The sequence below is a fragment of the Electrona antarctica genome, assembly GCF_951216825.1.
Source record: "Electrona antarctica genome assembly, chromosome: 2".
Classification (NCBI taxonomy): domain Eukaryota; kingdom Metazoa; phylum Chordata; class Actinopteri; order Myctophiformes; family Myctophidae; genus Electrona; species Electrona antarctica.
The window spans coordinates 20,755,610-20,770,252 of NC_136807.1; the positions used below are offsets into that span (position 1 = coordinate 20,755,610).

Here is a 14,643-nt window from a genome sequence, read left to right on the forward strand (position 1 = left end):
CTTCTTATTTATTTTTTCTCATTCATGAGTCTAATAATTTAATGTATTTATTATTATTTTTACGGCATGGCTCTGCAGTAGTCTGGTTGTCTATAATATTTATTTATTGTGCACAGTAGGCCACAGATATACCTCCACTCACTGTTTGTGTTTTTTTTGTATTTGGCTTTGTCAAAGAAGCATTGAAATTAAAAAAAAATAAAAAAGACAAAATGTTGGAGTAGTGCAATGAGAGAGGCCATATCCAGTAGCTGGGTGTTTTCCTTCCCTGGGGGGACTTGCTCTGTGCTACTTTCAGAGACATGCTTCTTATTGGATCCTTAAATCAAAAAAGCCCTGAAGACGGACGCACACACACACACACACACACACACACACACACACACACACACAGTAGCATGCCTTCCGCAGTACACTTCCTCATGAACAACAGGCACTACCTGTCAGATTTACAGCCACCCAGCCCAATAAAATGATCAGCCATTTTCCCATCCAGAGCGCGAATAAGGGCAGTGTGGTGTGCAGGCTCATACATCAGCCTAATGTATGTGCGGGGCCCCTGAGGTCATTTTGATATACTGACGGAAACTGCTTTTAAAGTGAGTTTGAGGTTACAAAGGGCATGTATAAGGTAGCACAGAAGCTTCTAGCCTTTTTTCCTTTCTTTTTCATTGTAAATTTACACCTACTGAAATCACATTAAAACCAAACATTTACTCTGCAACACACTGTTTCAGAGTAAATATGAATGTTTAAAGATCCCACATTTATTACCTTTCATACACTTCCAAGGTTCTTTACTGTACATATAAGGCATAAAAAGTCATTTGAAGTAGGGACGTACCGATTATATGGGCGGTATATCGTATCGCATGAAATTAGTTGACATTCACTGATGACAGTATTTATTGTCTCCACCAGGCCGAAGGCATGGGGAGAGAGTATGTTTTGCACTCCGTCCGTGTGTGTGTGTGTCCGTCCGTCTGTGTACAGCTAATCTCCGGCACCGTTAACCCGGTCGATGCCAAACTTTGCACACACACACACTAGATGCCAACGATGAACCTCTGCCCCAAATTTTCCAGAACGGCCTGTTATAGCGCCACCAGGAGGCCGACCTTTGTAAAACACATTTCTTTATATTACTCCTCCATATTTTGTCCAAAAATTCCGCAAATCGATACACAGTTTCTGTTCAATATTTCATATTCCATCCTGATTGGCTAACATTGGCTTTCAAAATTTGCAGGATTGGCCCGTTTTGAACAAACCATCATGAACACAGTGTGAAATTTACGTGAAATCTTTCACAGACGTTCCTACTAGGCTGAGGAATATATCCCACTATTTTCACATTGGCCTGTTAAAGCGACAACCTGACCTGGTGGAGACCTGTGCCCCGAGGGGCACTTTTTCTAGTTTGTTGTGTGTTGGTTATCTGCAGCCTACCAAGCTGCAGATTCAGAACAGTTTGTTTCCCTGGCACAAAAGTGGAAATAAATAACAACAAAAACTAAATAAATAAATGAATTGGTATAGACTATCGGCCAAATTGTTATTTTAAACTTGGCCCAGAATTTCTATATCGGTGCATCCCTAATTTGAAGAGAAAAGATTTAAAGGCATTTAAAAGCATAAAATGAAGAATGAGAAGAACTTTTGCACATTTTTGTTTGTTTTTATATAAAAAAGTACACTGTATTTCACAGGGACTCTCACACAAAATGAGATGGTGTTCAGACGCCTCCATCTTGGTACTGTGGCATATGGAATGGACTCAATGGATGAAGTACAGAGCCATGTTTTCAGCGCATACACACAGGTAAACGAGAGTTATAAATGTAACTAAGGTTATGAAAATGATCACCATAGACAGTGTTAATATCTGGATATTCATTGCGGACATGCAAACTCAGTTGCCCACTGAAAATAGAAGATCTACAATCTCGCAACACATCACATCGCAATGCTTTGAGACCTTTTAAAGTGGCTATTTTTGGTGCGTGACTCCCCTGCGCAACTAAGTAAAACTCAGGCTTAGTGGCAGTGCATACCTCCATACCTCCTTTGGGCAAGAACAGAAATCTGCTGAAGATTCAGAAATTTGGGAATGTTTTGGGAAGAGAATGGTAGAGAAAATACCCTCATTTCAAATGCTTTGGAAAAGGTAAAGAAAATAGTCGGAGCCATTGTTTTAAGATGCATATTAGTTTGTGATTATTGTTTGGTTGAATGCTTCCTGACCTCAGATGACACTCTTTGTCCATTTGACACCAGGGGTTAGCGAAGCAGGAAACAGGATTAGCCCACTGCTTTAATGACGCCACCATTAACCCCTGGAACACACACTCCAAAAATAGCAGGGCCATCATGCAAAAAGCTAATTGATCACATTTTCTTCACACATCTGTTTATGTTTACATGCTACTACTGCCACATTAATGATATGGTTGGCTAAGTGGTTCTTTATCCTGTGGAAAAAATGCTCATCTGAGAAAGAGTTTAGCAGCTTTTTTTTTTTTTTAGAAATACTTTTATTTTATTTGTTTCATTACTGTTTAAACTAAATTTATTTTGCAAATGTTTTATTACTATTTTATATTCTGACTTTATTCAGACTTTGTGTTTTGTCTTGCTCTATTTATTTATTTATTTATTTTCCAAAATGTTGAGGAAGTTGTAAGTACAAGAATTCCACTGTCTGCTGTGTTGCTAACAATCTTGAACTGAGTGTAAACTTTCATGCTGTTTCATGTTGTTCTGTTTGACTGTAGGTGTACTCATTAGATAAACGCTGGTGTGTCCTCTGCTCAGACTGCTCTTGTCCTTTATTTCATCCTCCTTCTCAGCCCACCCATGACCTTCCAGCCTCCAGAGCTCCAGCGGCCACAAAGGTCCGTAAGACCATCAGCAGCAGGGTCCACGAGGCGGTGAAGGCCATCGCTCTGGTCCACAACGTTACACCGGCGTATGAGTCTAATGGCGTGACGGACCAGGCCGAGGCAGAGCAGCACTATGAGGATACCTGCAGGGTCTACCAGGCCGCCAGTCCAGATGAGGTATTTTTAATCTATTGTACTATGGACAGGTTAGACGGATATGTTTCCTTTTCTACTGTATACTCTGATTGTATGGAGAAAAGAAAAATCATGGTATATGGCACAAACACGCCCACACACTGCCATATTTCAGGCTTGTCGGAAAGTCTCCATTAAAGCAACGAGAGCTAATTCTCCCAAGGCCAAACACTTGGAAGTATGATCAGAGAATAGAGTTCCGATCTTGAGATGCAGGCGTTTTTTTTCTGTCGTGATCTTTATCTGTGTGTCTTCACTGCTTTCTTTCCCCCTTAAACTGGAACCTTGAAAAGACAAACGGCATTCCACTTTTATGTCCTTGATCATTATGAATCTTTGAACTTTAGGAAGTGTGCTGTGGAATCCGACTTGATCCCTTTCCTGCAGTGTAAATACGGATTTCCTTAATGTGCTCCCCAGCCCATTGCACTTATCCCAGTACATACTTTAATATGGCTGACTGCATCTGTCGCTTTATGGTCATTAGAAAAAATGCACTTAATATTGGTTAATTGTAATGTTGGCAGCCTAGGGATTTAAGCTGATTCTGAATTGATATTCTGACACTGATAATGAGAAAATAATTGAATATGAATAATAAAGATAGGATAAATTCGGACTATCTGGGAAGACAAGTTTTATGCACATCAAACAATAATGGTTAATACTTTTATTTGTATTTTCTTTTAGTTAACAAAAGTCTCTTCAATTGATTAACTCAATAGCCCAATTTGATGACCTGGTCGATCAAAAAGAGGTGTTTGCCTACCCCTGATCTAAAACATGAATGTAAATATCCTATTTCATAGAGTGAAAGTTTATGCTAATTGCTAATATTAATAAAAAAATCACACCCGTGTGAACTGAGTGGTGCAGTGACGTCACACACTAACCATAGCAACCATGCTCACCTGTACATGGCCCCACGTACAGGTACACAGGTACACGTACAGGTACACGGGTACAGACAAAGCTGGTTATTGTGGTTTGCACCACTCAAAAACATGAAAATTTTAGGTTATATACGTCATAAATAATAACTGGATAAAAAATAGGACCATCAGGCTGATTGAGAGTGATTCACAAATAAGGGACATCTGAATCATTTTCTTCGTCGACTTTTTCTTCATGAAAATCTGTCAAGTATAGTGGTTACAATTTACAATTTAGGCATTTAGCAGACGCTCTTAATCCAGAGCGACTTACATTAAGCAATAACAAAAGCATGGCATACATCACATATATAAAAAGTAGTTATCGTAACAGTGGAGTATCTATGTAAACTATACATACTATACTATATAATATATTATACATGTGTACTATAAAGTGCTATGACTACATAAAATGCAATTCTAGAGCTGTCTACGTAACAAGCTATAAGTCTGTTTAAAATACTATCTAAGTCTACATATGGTTATGACTCATATGCAGTATCGTTCATCGCAGTAGCATTCAGCTGCAATTCAAGGCACTGGCATTACAAGGTGGTGGTGTTGTGGTGGAGGCCAGTTCATAAAATGCCTCCATGGTGAATATTTCTAGACTGTGACTAAGACGGAATCCTCATATTTCCCAACTTGGATGACAAGCATTACGGTAGTTAGACGTTTGCTGACGTTGAGAGTGCACTCTGCCAGGCATTGTCAGACTACATGGTCATGGACGGTTTACCTAAATAAGTGGTTCCGGAGCTGCAAATTCTTTGATTTGGGATCATAATCGGACCCCAACCTAGGCCCCACGCCCCTTGGCCCCCCTTCTCAAAACTCTTAACCCTAACCCCCATCTGTGTACATCTGTGTGCACTGACATATGTCATTAGACATCTGTCTCAGAAGACATGATGTATTGGGTTTGTGATCTTGTTCTAATCCCCGTTCTGGAAGTTATTGGGCAATTTGGTCTGCCCCCTCTCTCTGTGTGTGTGCGTGCGTGCGTACACACACACTTCCTTCGCATCCACCCCCCAACAATACACTAATGGATGTCATCTGTTGTGACCTTCAGACAGAGAGGAAGAGGCAGAAGCCAGAAAAACAGTGTTTTCATCAAGAATAATAAAAAAAAATCATCTTTCCCAGTTTTTCAATCAATAGGCTTGAGTGCTGAAAATGAGTATTTATTGATTAAGAGAAGGCTGAATGGTTAGGTTGCTGTACTCTTGGACAAACTGCTCAGACCAAAGTGTCCTTGAATGTTTCACTTGTCTAATTTATGAAATGTTCAAACTAGAAAATAAATAAATAAAACAAACTCTTGAATTATCTGTATTTTGACTGCATCCTTTGCTTTATGTGCCCCCCTCAATACAAAAAGCTTTCCATAATGGTATTGATTTTTAGTTTATTATTCCCATCGGCAAAAGAAGCAATATCAGCCGTTCGTTAGTCCTATCCATCATTTCCCCTACATTGTCAATCAAAGTCTCTTTGTTGTGTGACCTTCCACTAACTGTGGTCCTTGTCTTTGGGCTGTGATTGGTAGGTGTCTCTGGTGCAGTGGACTGAGAGCGTTGGCCTTACGCTGGTGGGACGGGACCAGTCTTCCATGCAGCTACGGACCCCTAGTGGTCAAATTCTGAACTTCACCATCCTGCAGATATTTCCTTTCACCTATGAGAGTAAAAGGATGGGCATCATAGTTCGAGTGAGTGCAGAGATGATACAATTAAGATTATATTTCCATTATGTATATGTTATATCCATTGAGCAATTATGCATTAAATGCCAACATTCAGATTGATTGATTGATTTTTTTAATTTATATTGACTATTGTTTGAATGTAAATTAACCGTCACTAGGGATCATTGGTTGTTTGGCGGCATACACCCTGGGACTCCACCAAGGATGCTATCTTAAACAATCAAAAAATGAATTTATCTGAGAAAGGGTTCAACTTCCAGTGAACTCTGACTTAAGTCTAATGATGACTAACCTTATTTTTGTTGGCTTGGCGAGATCTGCTAAACGCCAGGAAGTCTGCGATTGAAACCTTGCTTCCTCATCATAATCGTTTCAATCTTCTTTTTTTTATGTCCCTTATGGATACCAAAATAACTTTTCCCTTTAGGCAACAGACAGTCTTAGTTGGTTTCAGGTTTCAGGTTCTTCCCTGAAAACAATGAAATGATGCAGCTTGCATGAATGTCACCCACTTATTTAACCTGCAAACCTGTGATTTGACAATAAAACTGTTCTGATTCATACACTTCTGGCTCATACAGGTGTGGACCAGTGGGGTTACAGTGGAAGTATATGTATTATATTTACATGTCGTCTCTGTATCTCCATTTTAAATCTTGTTTGGTGTTAATTTATGAGGAAAACAACAACAAAACAATATTTGTGGCACATGTAAAATGATAATTTCCGCAATAATAACACACCCAAAAAAGGGATGCCAGGTTGAAAATGATTAAGTCTATGTGGTTTTATATAAATAAAAGAAAGTGTGTTTTGTACATGGGTTTACACCAGACAGCGACAATACAATTCTTATAGTGCAGTGATGGATAATGAATTGTTTGTTTTCCAGGATGAATCGACAGGAGAGATCACGTTCTACATGAAGGGAGCAGACGTGGTGATGGCAGGGATTGTCCAATATAATGATTGGCTGGAAGAGGAGGTAATGAGCACCTCACCTGAGTTGATTACTGAGTTTAACCACATTTCAAACATCCTTTTATCTTGTGTCAGTTTGTGTCATTAATATCGTTGAAAATCTGTTGTGTGCCTCTCTCTTCGTGTCAAGTGTGGAAACATGGCTAGGGAAGGTCTCAGGGTCCTTGTAGTCTCCAAGAAGTCCCTGACAGAGGAGCAGTACCAGGACTTTGAGGTGAGCAAGTGGGTGTTCATTGGGTTGACTTACATGGATCTGAGACTCATGCTTAAAGATGTAATCTGGAAGTTATTTTTAGAAATGAAATGTTATTTTTACCACATGAACCTGGCCTCCCTATTCTGGGGGCGAACATTGGGCGGGAAAAAAGGCAATCTACAACCGCACAACTCGTCGCAACACAGTGCATTGCAAGCTGTAGATCATCTACTTTCAGTAAAAAGATTTGGTGTAAGAGGAAAAAGGAGGGGGCTTAAGAAGACCCCTCGAGTAAATGGTTAACCATTCTGTATGGTAAAGTATGTTAATACAATATATAACTATCACTTTGGAGGTGGTCTCCCTACTCTTCCAAATGTAGCCCCTGGTGATGGGTAGGACACCTACTGGTTGACAAGTAGTACTGTCTGAAGCTCATAGGTGCAATTATCTGCTCCGGGCAAGCGGCCTGTTAGCCTCTCGGTCTGTCATGGAGATGTCCCTGGTGGCAGTGTGCAGTTACTAGCTCTCATGCATCATCCCCGGGTTCAAATCCCAGGTAGGACATAAAAGTTATGGATAATGGCATCTACAAGCTCACAACGTGACAAATTGCTAGAGATCTGAGCTGAGAGATTGGGCCTCAAACCACAGCCTGCAACAGGACAAGGCAGTCTTGAAGAAGTATGGTCCGACTCCCTTCTGACTTCAGTTTGTTTTGACTACGTTTGCCAAATGCATTATGAATGACATACGTACGTTTGCCAGATTTCAGAGAACATCTAATAGCAGCTCCTGGCTGTACTCACACTATACTCCAAGCAGTGATGTACTCGGCGGGATAATATGGAATTGTGCGTAGACATTTCATTAACATTGTTTTTAAATGTCAAAGGCTGTCGTCTGGTGATTAGGGTCACCCTCTGGACACCCCATCCTCCCACGCACACACCCATATCCCACCGACACGCAGCCCACACATACATATTACCTCCCATTGTTTGGGCTGGGCAGGGCAGTGCCTCCCCTCGGCAGTCGAGGCCCCAGGCCCATTTTGTGAAGTGTAATTGTGTGAACTTGGGGTTGGGCTGAGCTGGTGGGTAGCAGTGAGTCATTCTCTGAGTCACACACACAGTTTGCGTTCCTGTATGAGTCACATATAGAATTGTTTTTGCTTTATCTCACCAGAAAATCTCTCTTGAGCATTTCAGATAGGCGTTGACATAGCAATTACTATCAATAACATATTTCAGCGATACAGCAAAATCAATAGGGTTACTTTGACTCTGTGAGTGTTGCTGTGTACATTGTGTCATAGTTAGCAGTAACCAACAAGTTATTCATGCAGTATGCAGCTTAGTTTTGGTCTGGTAACATTGCTGCCTTCATGTTGAGCTGTCTTATATCTCACTGCTGGCAGATATATGACATTCTTACTTTTATTTCCCTGTTTTTCTGATCAGATTTTCTAATGGTTTTACTTTTATCACATTCATAATAGTATCCATTCACCCCAACACCAAACATTCTCACCACCTACATTTACCAGCCCTTCCTCCTCTGCTCTCCAAGGCGCGGTACATCCAGGCCAAGCTCAGCGTCCATGACCGCTCCCTGAAGGTGGCCACTGTGATTGAGAGTCTAGAGATGGAGATGGAGTTGCTGTGTCTGACTGGAGTGGAGGACCAGCTCCAGGCTGATGTCAGGCCCACCCTAGAGATCCTCCGTAATGCAGGCATCAAGGTCTCGCAGCCTATATTCTTGGTTTTCAGTGGGGTCCAAAGAACCCTAGGGGTTCTAGAAGGGATACCAGCCGAATGAGGGGTAGTTTAATTTCACAATGATTTCATGAACTTCAAATGATTTTAACTAAAAAAGGTTACAGTATGAGTGACTATTCTAACATTACAGTAGCCACTATGAGACACCTGTGCTCCGGGGATCACTTTTTCTAGTTATTTTTTGGACTACAAATCTAAATACTATTATCTGATATCTATTTAGGTGTGGATGCTGACAGGGGACAAGCTGGAGACAGCCACCTGCACCGCCAAAAATGCCCATCTGGTCACACGTAACCAGGACATCCATATCTTCAGATCTGTGAGTACAGAGGAGGGACCCCTCTTCCTCTTATGTGGATATAAAGTGACCAATAGTTGATTTTAGTACTTGTCCCAGGGCTTGTCCCAGTTCAAAAGGGTACTCATGGTTTCCTGACTACGGTGACTTGTGGGCATCCATCCTTTGCACGGCCACGGCCCATTTGCAAACGGTCCCACACAACTACACAAGCAACCAAGCCAGGATCCACAGCTGAATAAATCACCTCCCACCAGCGTGGCCCATCCAAGTCACTGTCACACAGGACAAACAGGCCGCCGCTCACACTGAGTGCAGAGACCAGCTGAGCCACTCCCAGAGGGAACACACTGAGGGCTCACTTCCTAATTTGTTTTGCAGGTTTATGGTTTATGCTCGAACCGCTTTGATAGTCCCTTGACTTCCCCTCTGGACCCTCGCCAGAGCAGACGGAGAGCCGACCATATAGGAAGGTTACAAATTGCGTACAACAGTGGTTACTGGAAGAGCAAAACAATGGCTGGCACAGTTTGAAAAATGCTGTCCCAGTGGACACGGGGAGTGCTGACTGGGCCTGTAACACATGCATCTGGAATAGTTTCCTGGTTGACACCAATGACATGATCGGGATTGACGTATGAATTGTTAATAGCTGAAGGATATTCATACCAGAGCATCAACAGTTGCTGACAGATTGATATGCCAAGTCAGTGCCACATTTTTAAAAACATTTGTCTATATTTGAAAGTGGCACGTTCTTGGAGTCCCCTTATTGATTGCATAGCATATTTTTCTTCTCCATGAGTTTAGTTGAGAGACTTAGTTGTGAGATGATTGTTAATCGGTTACTGTAGGCCTTCCCATGATTCTAATCATTGTAAAGCAAATGTCAGTTATAGTGTGTCGAGCCGTCACACATTTATGCGGTGGGTTTGATTGATCAAGTTAGCAAGACTGCCTTTTGTCCTGATACATTATGCACGTGCATGTATGTACTATAATATGGTGTCCCTGTCATAGGTAACAACACGAGGGGAGGCTCACCTTGAGCTCAACGCATTTAGGAGAAAACACGACTGTGCGCTTGTGATATCTGGGGACTCACTCGAGGTAAGTGCCATGTGTGTGTCCACCTGCTACTGAAAGACCTTAGTTTAGTGGTATACTAATGTGGTTGTCATTATTGTCTAAAAACCACACCAACTGTAAGTTGTGACATGCTGAAGATAAACACCCACAGTCGTTACGTTGTGCACTGTGCCGCTCAACCCATGTGTTTTCCGCTGCTTTGCAGGTGTGTCTGAAGTTCTACGAGTATGAGTTCATGGAGTTAGCATGTCAGTGTCCCGCTGTGGTTTGCTGCCGCTGTGCTCCGACTCAGAAGGCCCAGATAGTGCGGCTGCTGCAGGAGCGCACAGGCAAACTGACCTGTGCTGTAGGTGAGTAGTAGCCCCAAGAGTACATGATAGGCTGGAGACACAATCCATAATATGCTTCCTCAACCTTTTAGGCACAGTGGCACACATTTCAAGCTTTGTTCCCTATTAGTTTTTATTCAGGGTTTATCACATTTCAGGAACACTTTGCCATTCTCTAAAATGTCCACATTCATAATGAAATGCTGAATTGTATTGCATTTTATTTCGTCAACTAGTTCTGTGCAACTTCTACATGGTTCCCCAAATAAAGGGGAAGACGGACATAATATTTGTTTGCAGGTTAGATAGATATGGCCGCCATTAGTCAAATTTGGACATTGCCAGCGGAATATTGCTTACACACCAACATCAGGAACATCATGGCTCACAATACGTGGGAACCTCAGCTTCCATGCGGAACTCAGAGCCTTTATTGGCTGGTTCTGCCAGTTAACCAGTACCACCCTCAAACTAGAGGTGACTGTTGTCATTTTAAGGGAGTGTCTTACAAGCACACACAATGTGTTTGGTATGTCATACACAGATATGTGAATCCTGACACTTCCACGTCTGTTGTTTTCTCTTAGGGGACGGAGGAAACGATGTCAGCATGATCCAGGAAGCCGACTGTGGCGTGGGAGTGGAGGGCAAAGTAAGACTCTCTTCCATCTCATCGGCTCACGCTGCTGCCGCTCTCACACTTTGGCCCTGTGTGTGTGTGTGTGTGTGTGTGTGTGTGTGTGTGTGCTTCCTTTTGAGATGGCTGTCACAGATTGTCACACATGTAGAGGGACGTGCACAGATGATTCCTCTCCTGTGAAAATCTGTCGTGTGCACAGAGAAAACCCAAACACGAGTCATCATCCTTATCAGGGCCCATAAAATACCTGGATCGTAACCATAATCCACCAAATTGATTCCATGATCACAGAATCAAAGACCTTTGTTTTTTCACTGCTGTTCATTTGCAAGTCCCATTCATTGACCTTAATACTTAAATATATCTATCTGTCTCTGTCTGTCTGTCTGTCTGTCTGTCTGTCTGTCTGTCTGTCTTGTGTTTCAATATTTTTATTAAACAGAAAAGGACATGGACAATACATGAATGCATAAAACACATGGGCACAACATAACACACTTAATTAAGTTTTGTTAAAGACATTTCTAAGATCAGCCATGGTCCCAAATGGGTTAACAATAAAATAAGGACATAAACCAAAACAGAAGGCAGCCATGCTTCTACGTATTCGGCCAAGGTGCCCCGTAGGACACATGAGAGCCTCTCCAACGGCATTAAGCGTAGCACTTTTTCAAACATTTCATTGTAGAACACTAGGAGGGCTGTCATCTATCCATTTATGAAGAATTGACAACCAAGCAGCATAAAGTACAGCTTGTAATAAATGTTGGTTACCTTTAGTTAGTGTGATATTTATGTCCCTAAGACATAATAAATTGGATCTAATGATATTCTAATTCCAATCAGTTTCAGAATTTCATCTTGAATGGATACCCAGAAGGGTCTGATTAGTGGGAATGTCCACATCATATGACTGTGGGTGCCTTGTTCAGTTTGCACCTAGGACATAGGGGAGAACATAGGGGGTCATTTTTACTCCTATCTATTCTAAGTAATTTATCAGCCTATGCACATGTATTTAAGCTTAGGCTACTACTTATTTCGTGTATCATCCTCAAATGTCCAACTCAGTATCGAGTAGCCACGCCCTTGTCTCTGGTCTCACGTGGAAGAGGCTGGCCTCCGAAGGTGGTCTGTACAGGAGGCAAATGTTAATTATGTGTTCGGCAGACTGCTCAGGCTCACCACACTTGCATGCTGCACTGTCTGTCAAGCCCCACTTCTTCATTGCTGATTTGAAGCAGCCTACTCTAGTGCGCAGGCGGTTCAGTAGGGTCCATTGCCGGTGTGGTAGGTCCTCTCCTTCAACGCCGCCACCCGGGTCACAGATGTAGCGATGCATACGGGAGGGACCAGCAGACTCCATGCACTGGTGGATAAGTCCTCCGGATAAGTCCTCAGTCTGTTTGGAGGCTCTATTTCCACTGTAATGTTGTGCAGGATATGCTAGTCGTGTATCTTGGCTTTCCTTGCTAGCTTGATGGTAGCAGCCTCTCGTCGGAGGCTGGCCGGGGCAATTCCTGCAAGGACTGGCAGGTAGGACACAGGAGTGGGTTTCAGGCAGCCAGTTATAGTTCGGAGAGAGTTGTTAATTACTGTGTCTACCTTTTTGACATGTGGGCTCCTACACCAGATTGGGGCACAGTATTCAGCTGCAGAGAAGACCTTTGGGTGGAAATCCGCAATGTGTTGGCGGAAGCTCCCCAGGTCGTACCAGCGAGGCGTCGGATAAGTGAGACCCTTGATTTGACATTGTCATTCAACCAACACTTTGAAAACATGAGGGCCAGAGTTCTATCCAAGCGCACCCCAAGGTATTTTGGGGCTTGTTGTCAACGAACACATTGATTTCCCTCTTAGCCTCTCTGTTGTTGTATGCCGCCGACACTGTCTTGCCTGTGCTGAGCTGCAGGCACCACCTGCAGAGGTAGGAAGCCAAGATGTCCATGTCCTGGTTAAGACCATCTTCCATTGCCTTCCAGGTCGGTCATCGTAGCATGAGCTTACCAATGACCTTCTAAAACCTGCATTCTTTTCTCTGTTGCTATGTCTCTCTCACAGGAAGGAAAGCAAGCGTCGTTGGCCGCTGACTTCTCTATTACTCAGTTCAAACATTTGGGCCGACTCCTCATGGTCCATGGGCGGAACAGTTACAAGAGGTCTGCAGCCCTCAGCCAGTTTGTCATCCACAGGAGCCTGTGCATCAGCACCATGCAGGTAGGTAGGATGGGCCTATGTAGGTGAATAGGTATATGGGTAATGCACAATTACTAATGAAAGGAAGGAGGAAATCTGCACAGTTTTAAAAGCTCCTACAATCATTTTATTAATGATTATAACGGAGCACAATTACTATCACTTTAACCACGTTCACCGAGGAAAAACTTTTAATGAGCTCCTGCTGCAAGCACAACAACATCAGGTAGGCTAATCAATATGATCATGTATTAATCCGATGGTGTCGCCTGACGAATATAGACGATCTATTCTACAGGCTCCCAATGTGTATTGATGCTTGTGGATCAACTGTTGCCAAACAACACCAGGTGGATTCACTCGTGGGTCGAAGGGAACTCTGCAGTGATGCTTTTTTTTTCTTTTCTTTTTTCCTCAAAACCGAAAAATTGCAGTCCGTAAAGCCGTATTGAACCGTATTGTACCGAACGGTTTGGTTTTAAACCATAAACCGCTGCACCCCATATATATATATATATATATATATATATATATATATATATATATATATATATATATATATATAGATAAAGATATATATATAGATAGATATTAGTTTAACAACACAAACACAAATTATCTTATGGAGTCTCTAATAAACCTTTACAGATGTGGGTCCATGGTCAAATGCATACTAAATCAAGCCTTGACATGAAAAACTTTTGAGAACCACTGGCATGGATAAATAAATCCAAGGCATGAACAATGAGATTGAAGGTTGACAGCAAGCTAACGGGATCAGATCAGAGGTCAGGGAGTTGAGGGATGGTCAACATTCATGATCAGAAGAGTGGGCCCTGAACCCAAAGTCCCATGTCACAGTCCAACATCAGCCTACGCTGGGGCGTAGCGGGAGAGCCCATGACTCACTCTGGCTTTACAGAGGCCATCCTCCACATGGCACACATTAACACCGCCCACTACCACAGCTGTGACCCGTTTGGTATGGGACCTACCAATCTGGTTGACTGACTAGTTGACTGGCTCTACCCTTGCATCCGTCCACGTGTTAAAGAATCATTAGTCAGTGAGGTTACCTTCTATGGCAGTGGTTTTCAACCTGTGGGGGGCCGGGGATTTTGGGGGGTCCCCAGATGACAGTGAAGAGACAATTTAAGGACCATTAAGACCTTCTTTTTTTATACCTAAAAAAAGAAAAAGACAATTTCTGCATAAAAAGTAATTAAACTATAGTATAAAAACTGGTCATACATTGCCCAAATTGTCAAAAGAAAGCAAACATTGTGAAAATAGCCGATCTACAATGCTTCGTAGATCTGCTTTTGTATTGTTCATCAGTGGTTCTGTTTGTTTTAGTTTTATTTAATTCTTTCTACAATTTCTTGTACATTTTAAATTTGTCATTTA

The 14,643-nt window shown here is 42.2% G+C and overlaps 1 protein-coding gene across 1 annotated transcript in view; it reads left to right on the forward strand.

Moving 5' to 3' along the window:
* The window catches only part of atp9a (ATPase phospholipid transporting 9A), a 33,233-nt gene that overhangs the window by 12,966 nt on the left and 5,624 nt on the right, over positions 1 to 14,643 (forward strand). The window contains exons 13-23 of the mRNA XM_079493249.1: positions 1,710 to 1,822; positions 2,850 to 3,059; positions 5,565 to 5,726; positions 6,616 to 6,708; positions 6,835 to 6,918; positions 8,473 to 8,643; positions 8,905 to 9,003; positions 10,003 to 10,092; positions 10,277 to 10,421; positions 10,988 to 11,052; positions 13,102 to 13,257. Of these exons, the coding sequence (XP_079349375.1) occupies positions 1,710 to 1,822; positions 2,850 to 3,059; positions 5,565 to 5,726; positions 6,616 to 6,708; positions 6,835 to 6,918; positions 8,473 to 8,643; positions 8,905 to 9,003; positions 10,003 to 10,092; positions 10,277 to 10,421; positions 10,988 to 11,052; positions 13,102 to 13,257 (1,388 nt within the window). The remainder of the gene's footprint in view (positions 1 to 1,709; positions 1,823 to 2,849; positions 3,060 to 5,564; positions 5,727 to 6,615; positions 6,709 to 6,834; positions 6,919 to 8,472; positions 8,644 to 8,904; positions 9,004 to 10,002; positions 10,093 to 10,276; positions 10,422 to 10,987; positions 11,053 to 13,101; positions 13,258 to 14,643) is intronic.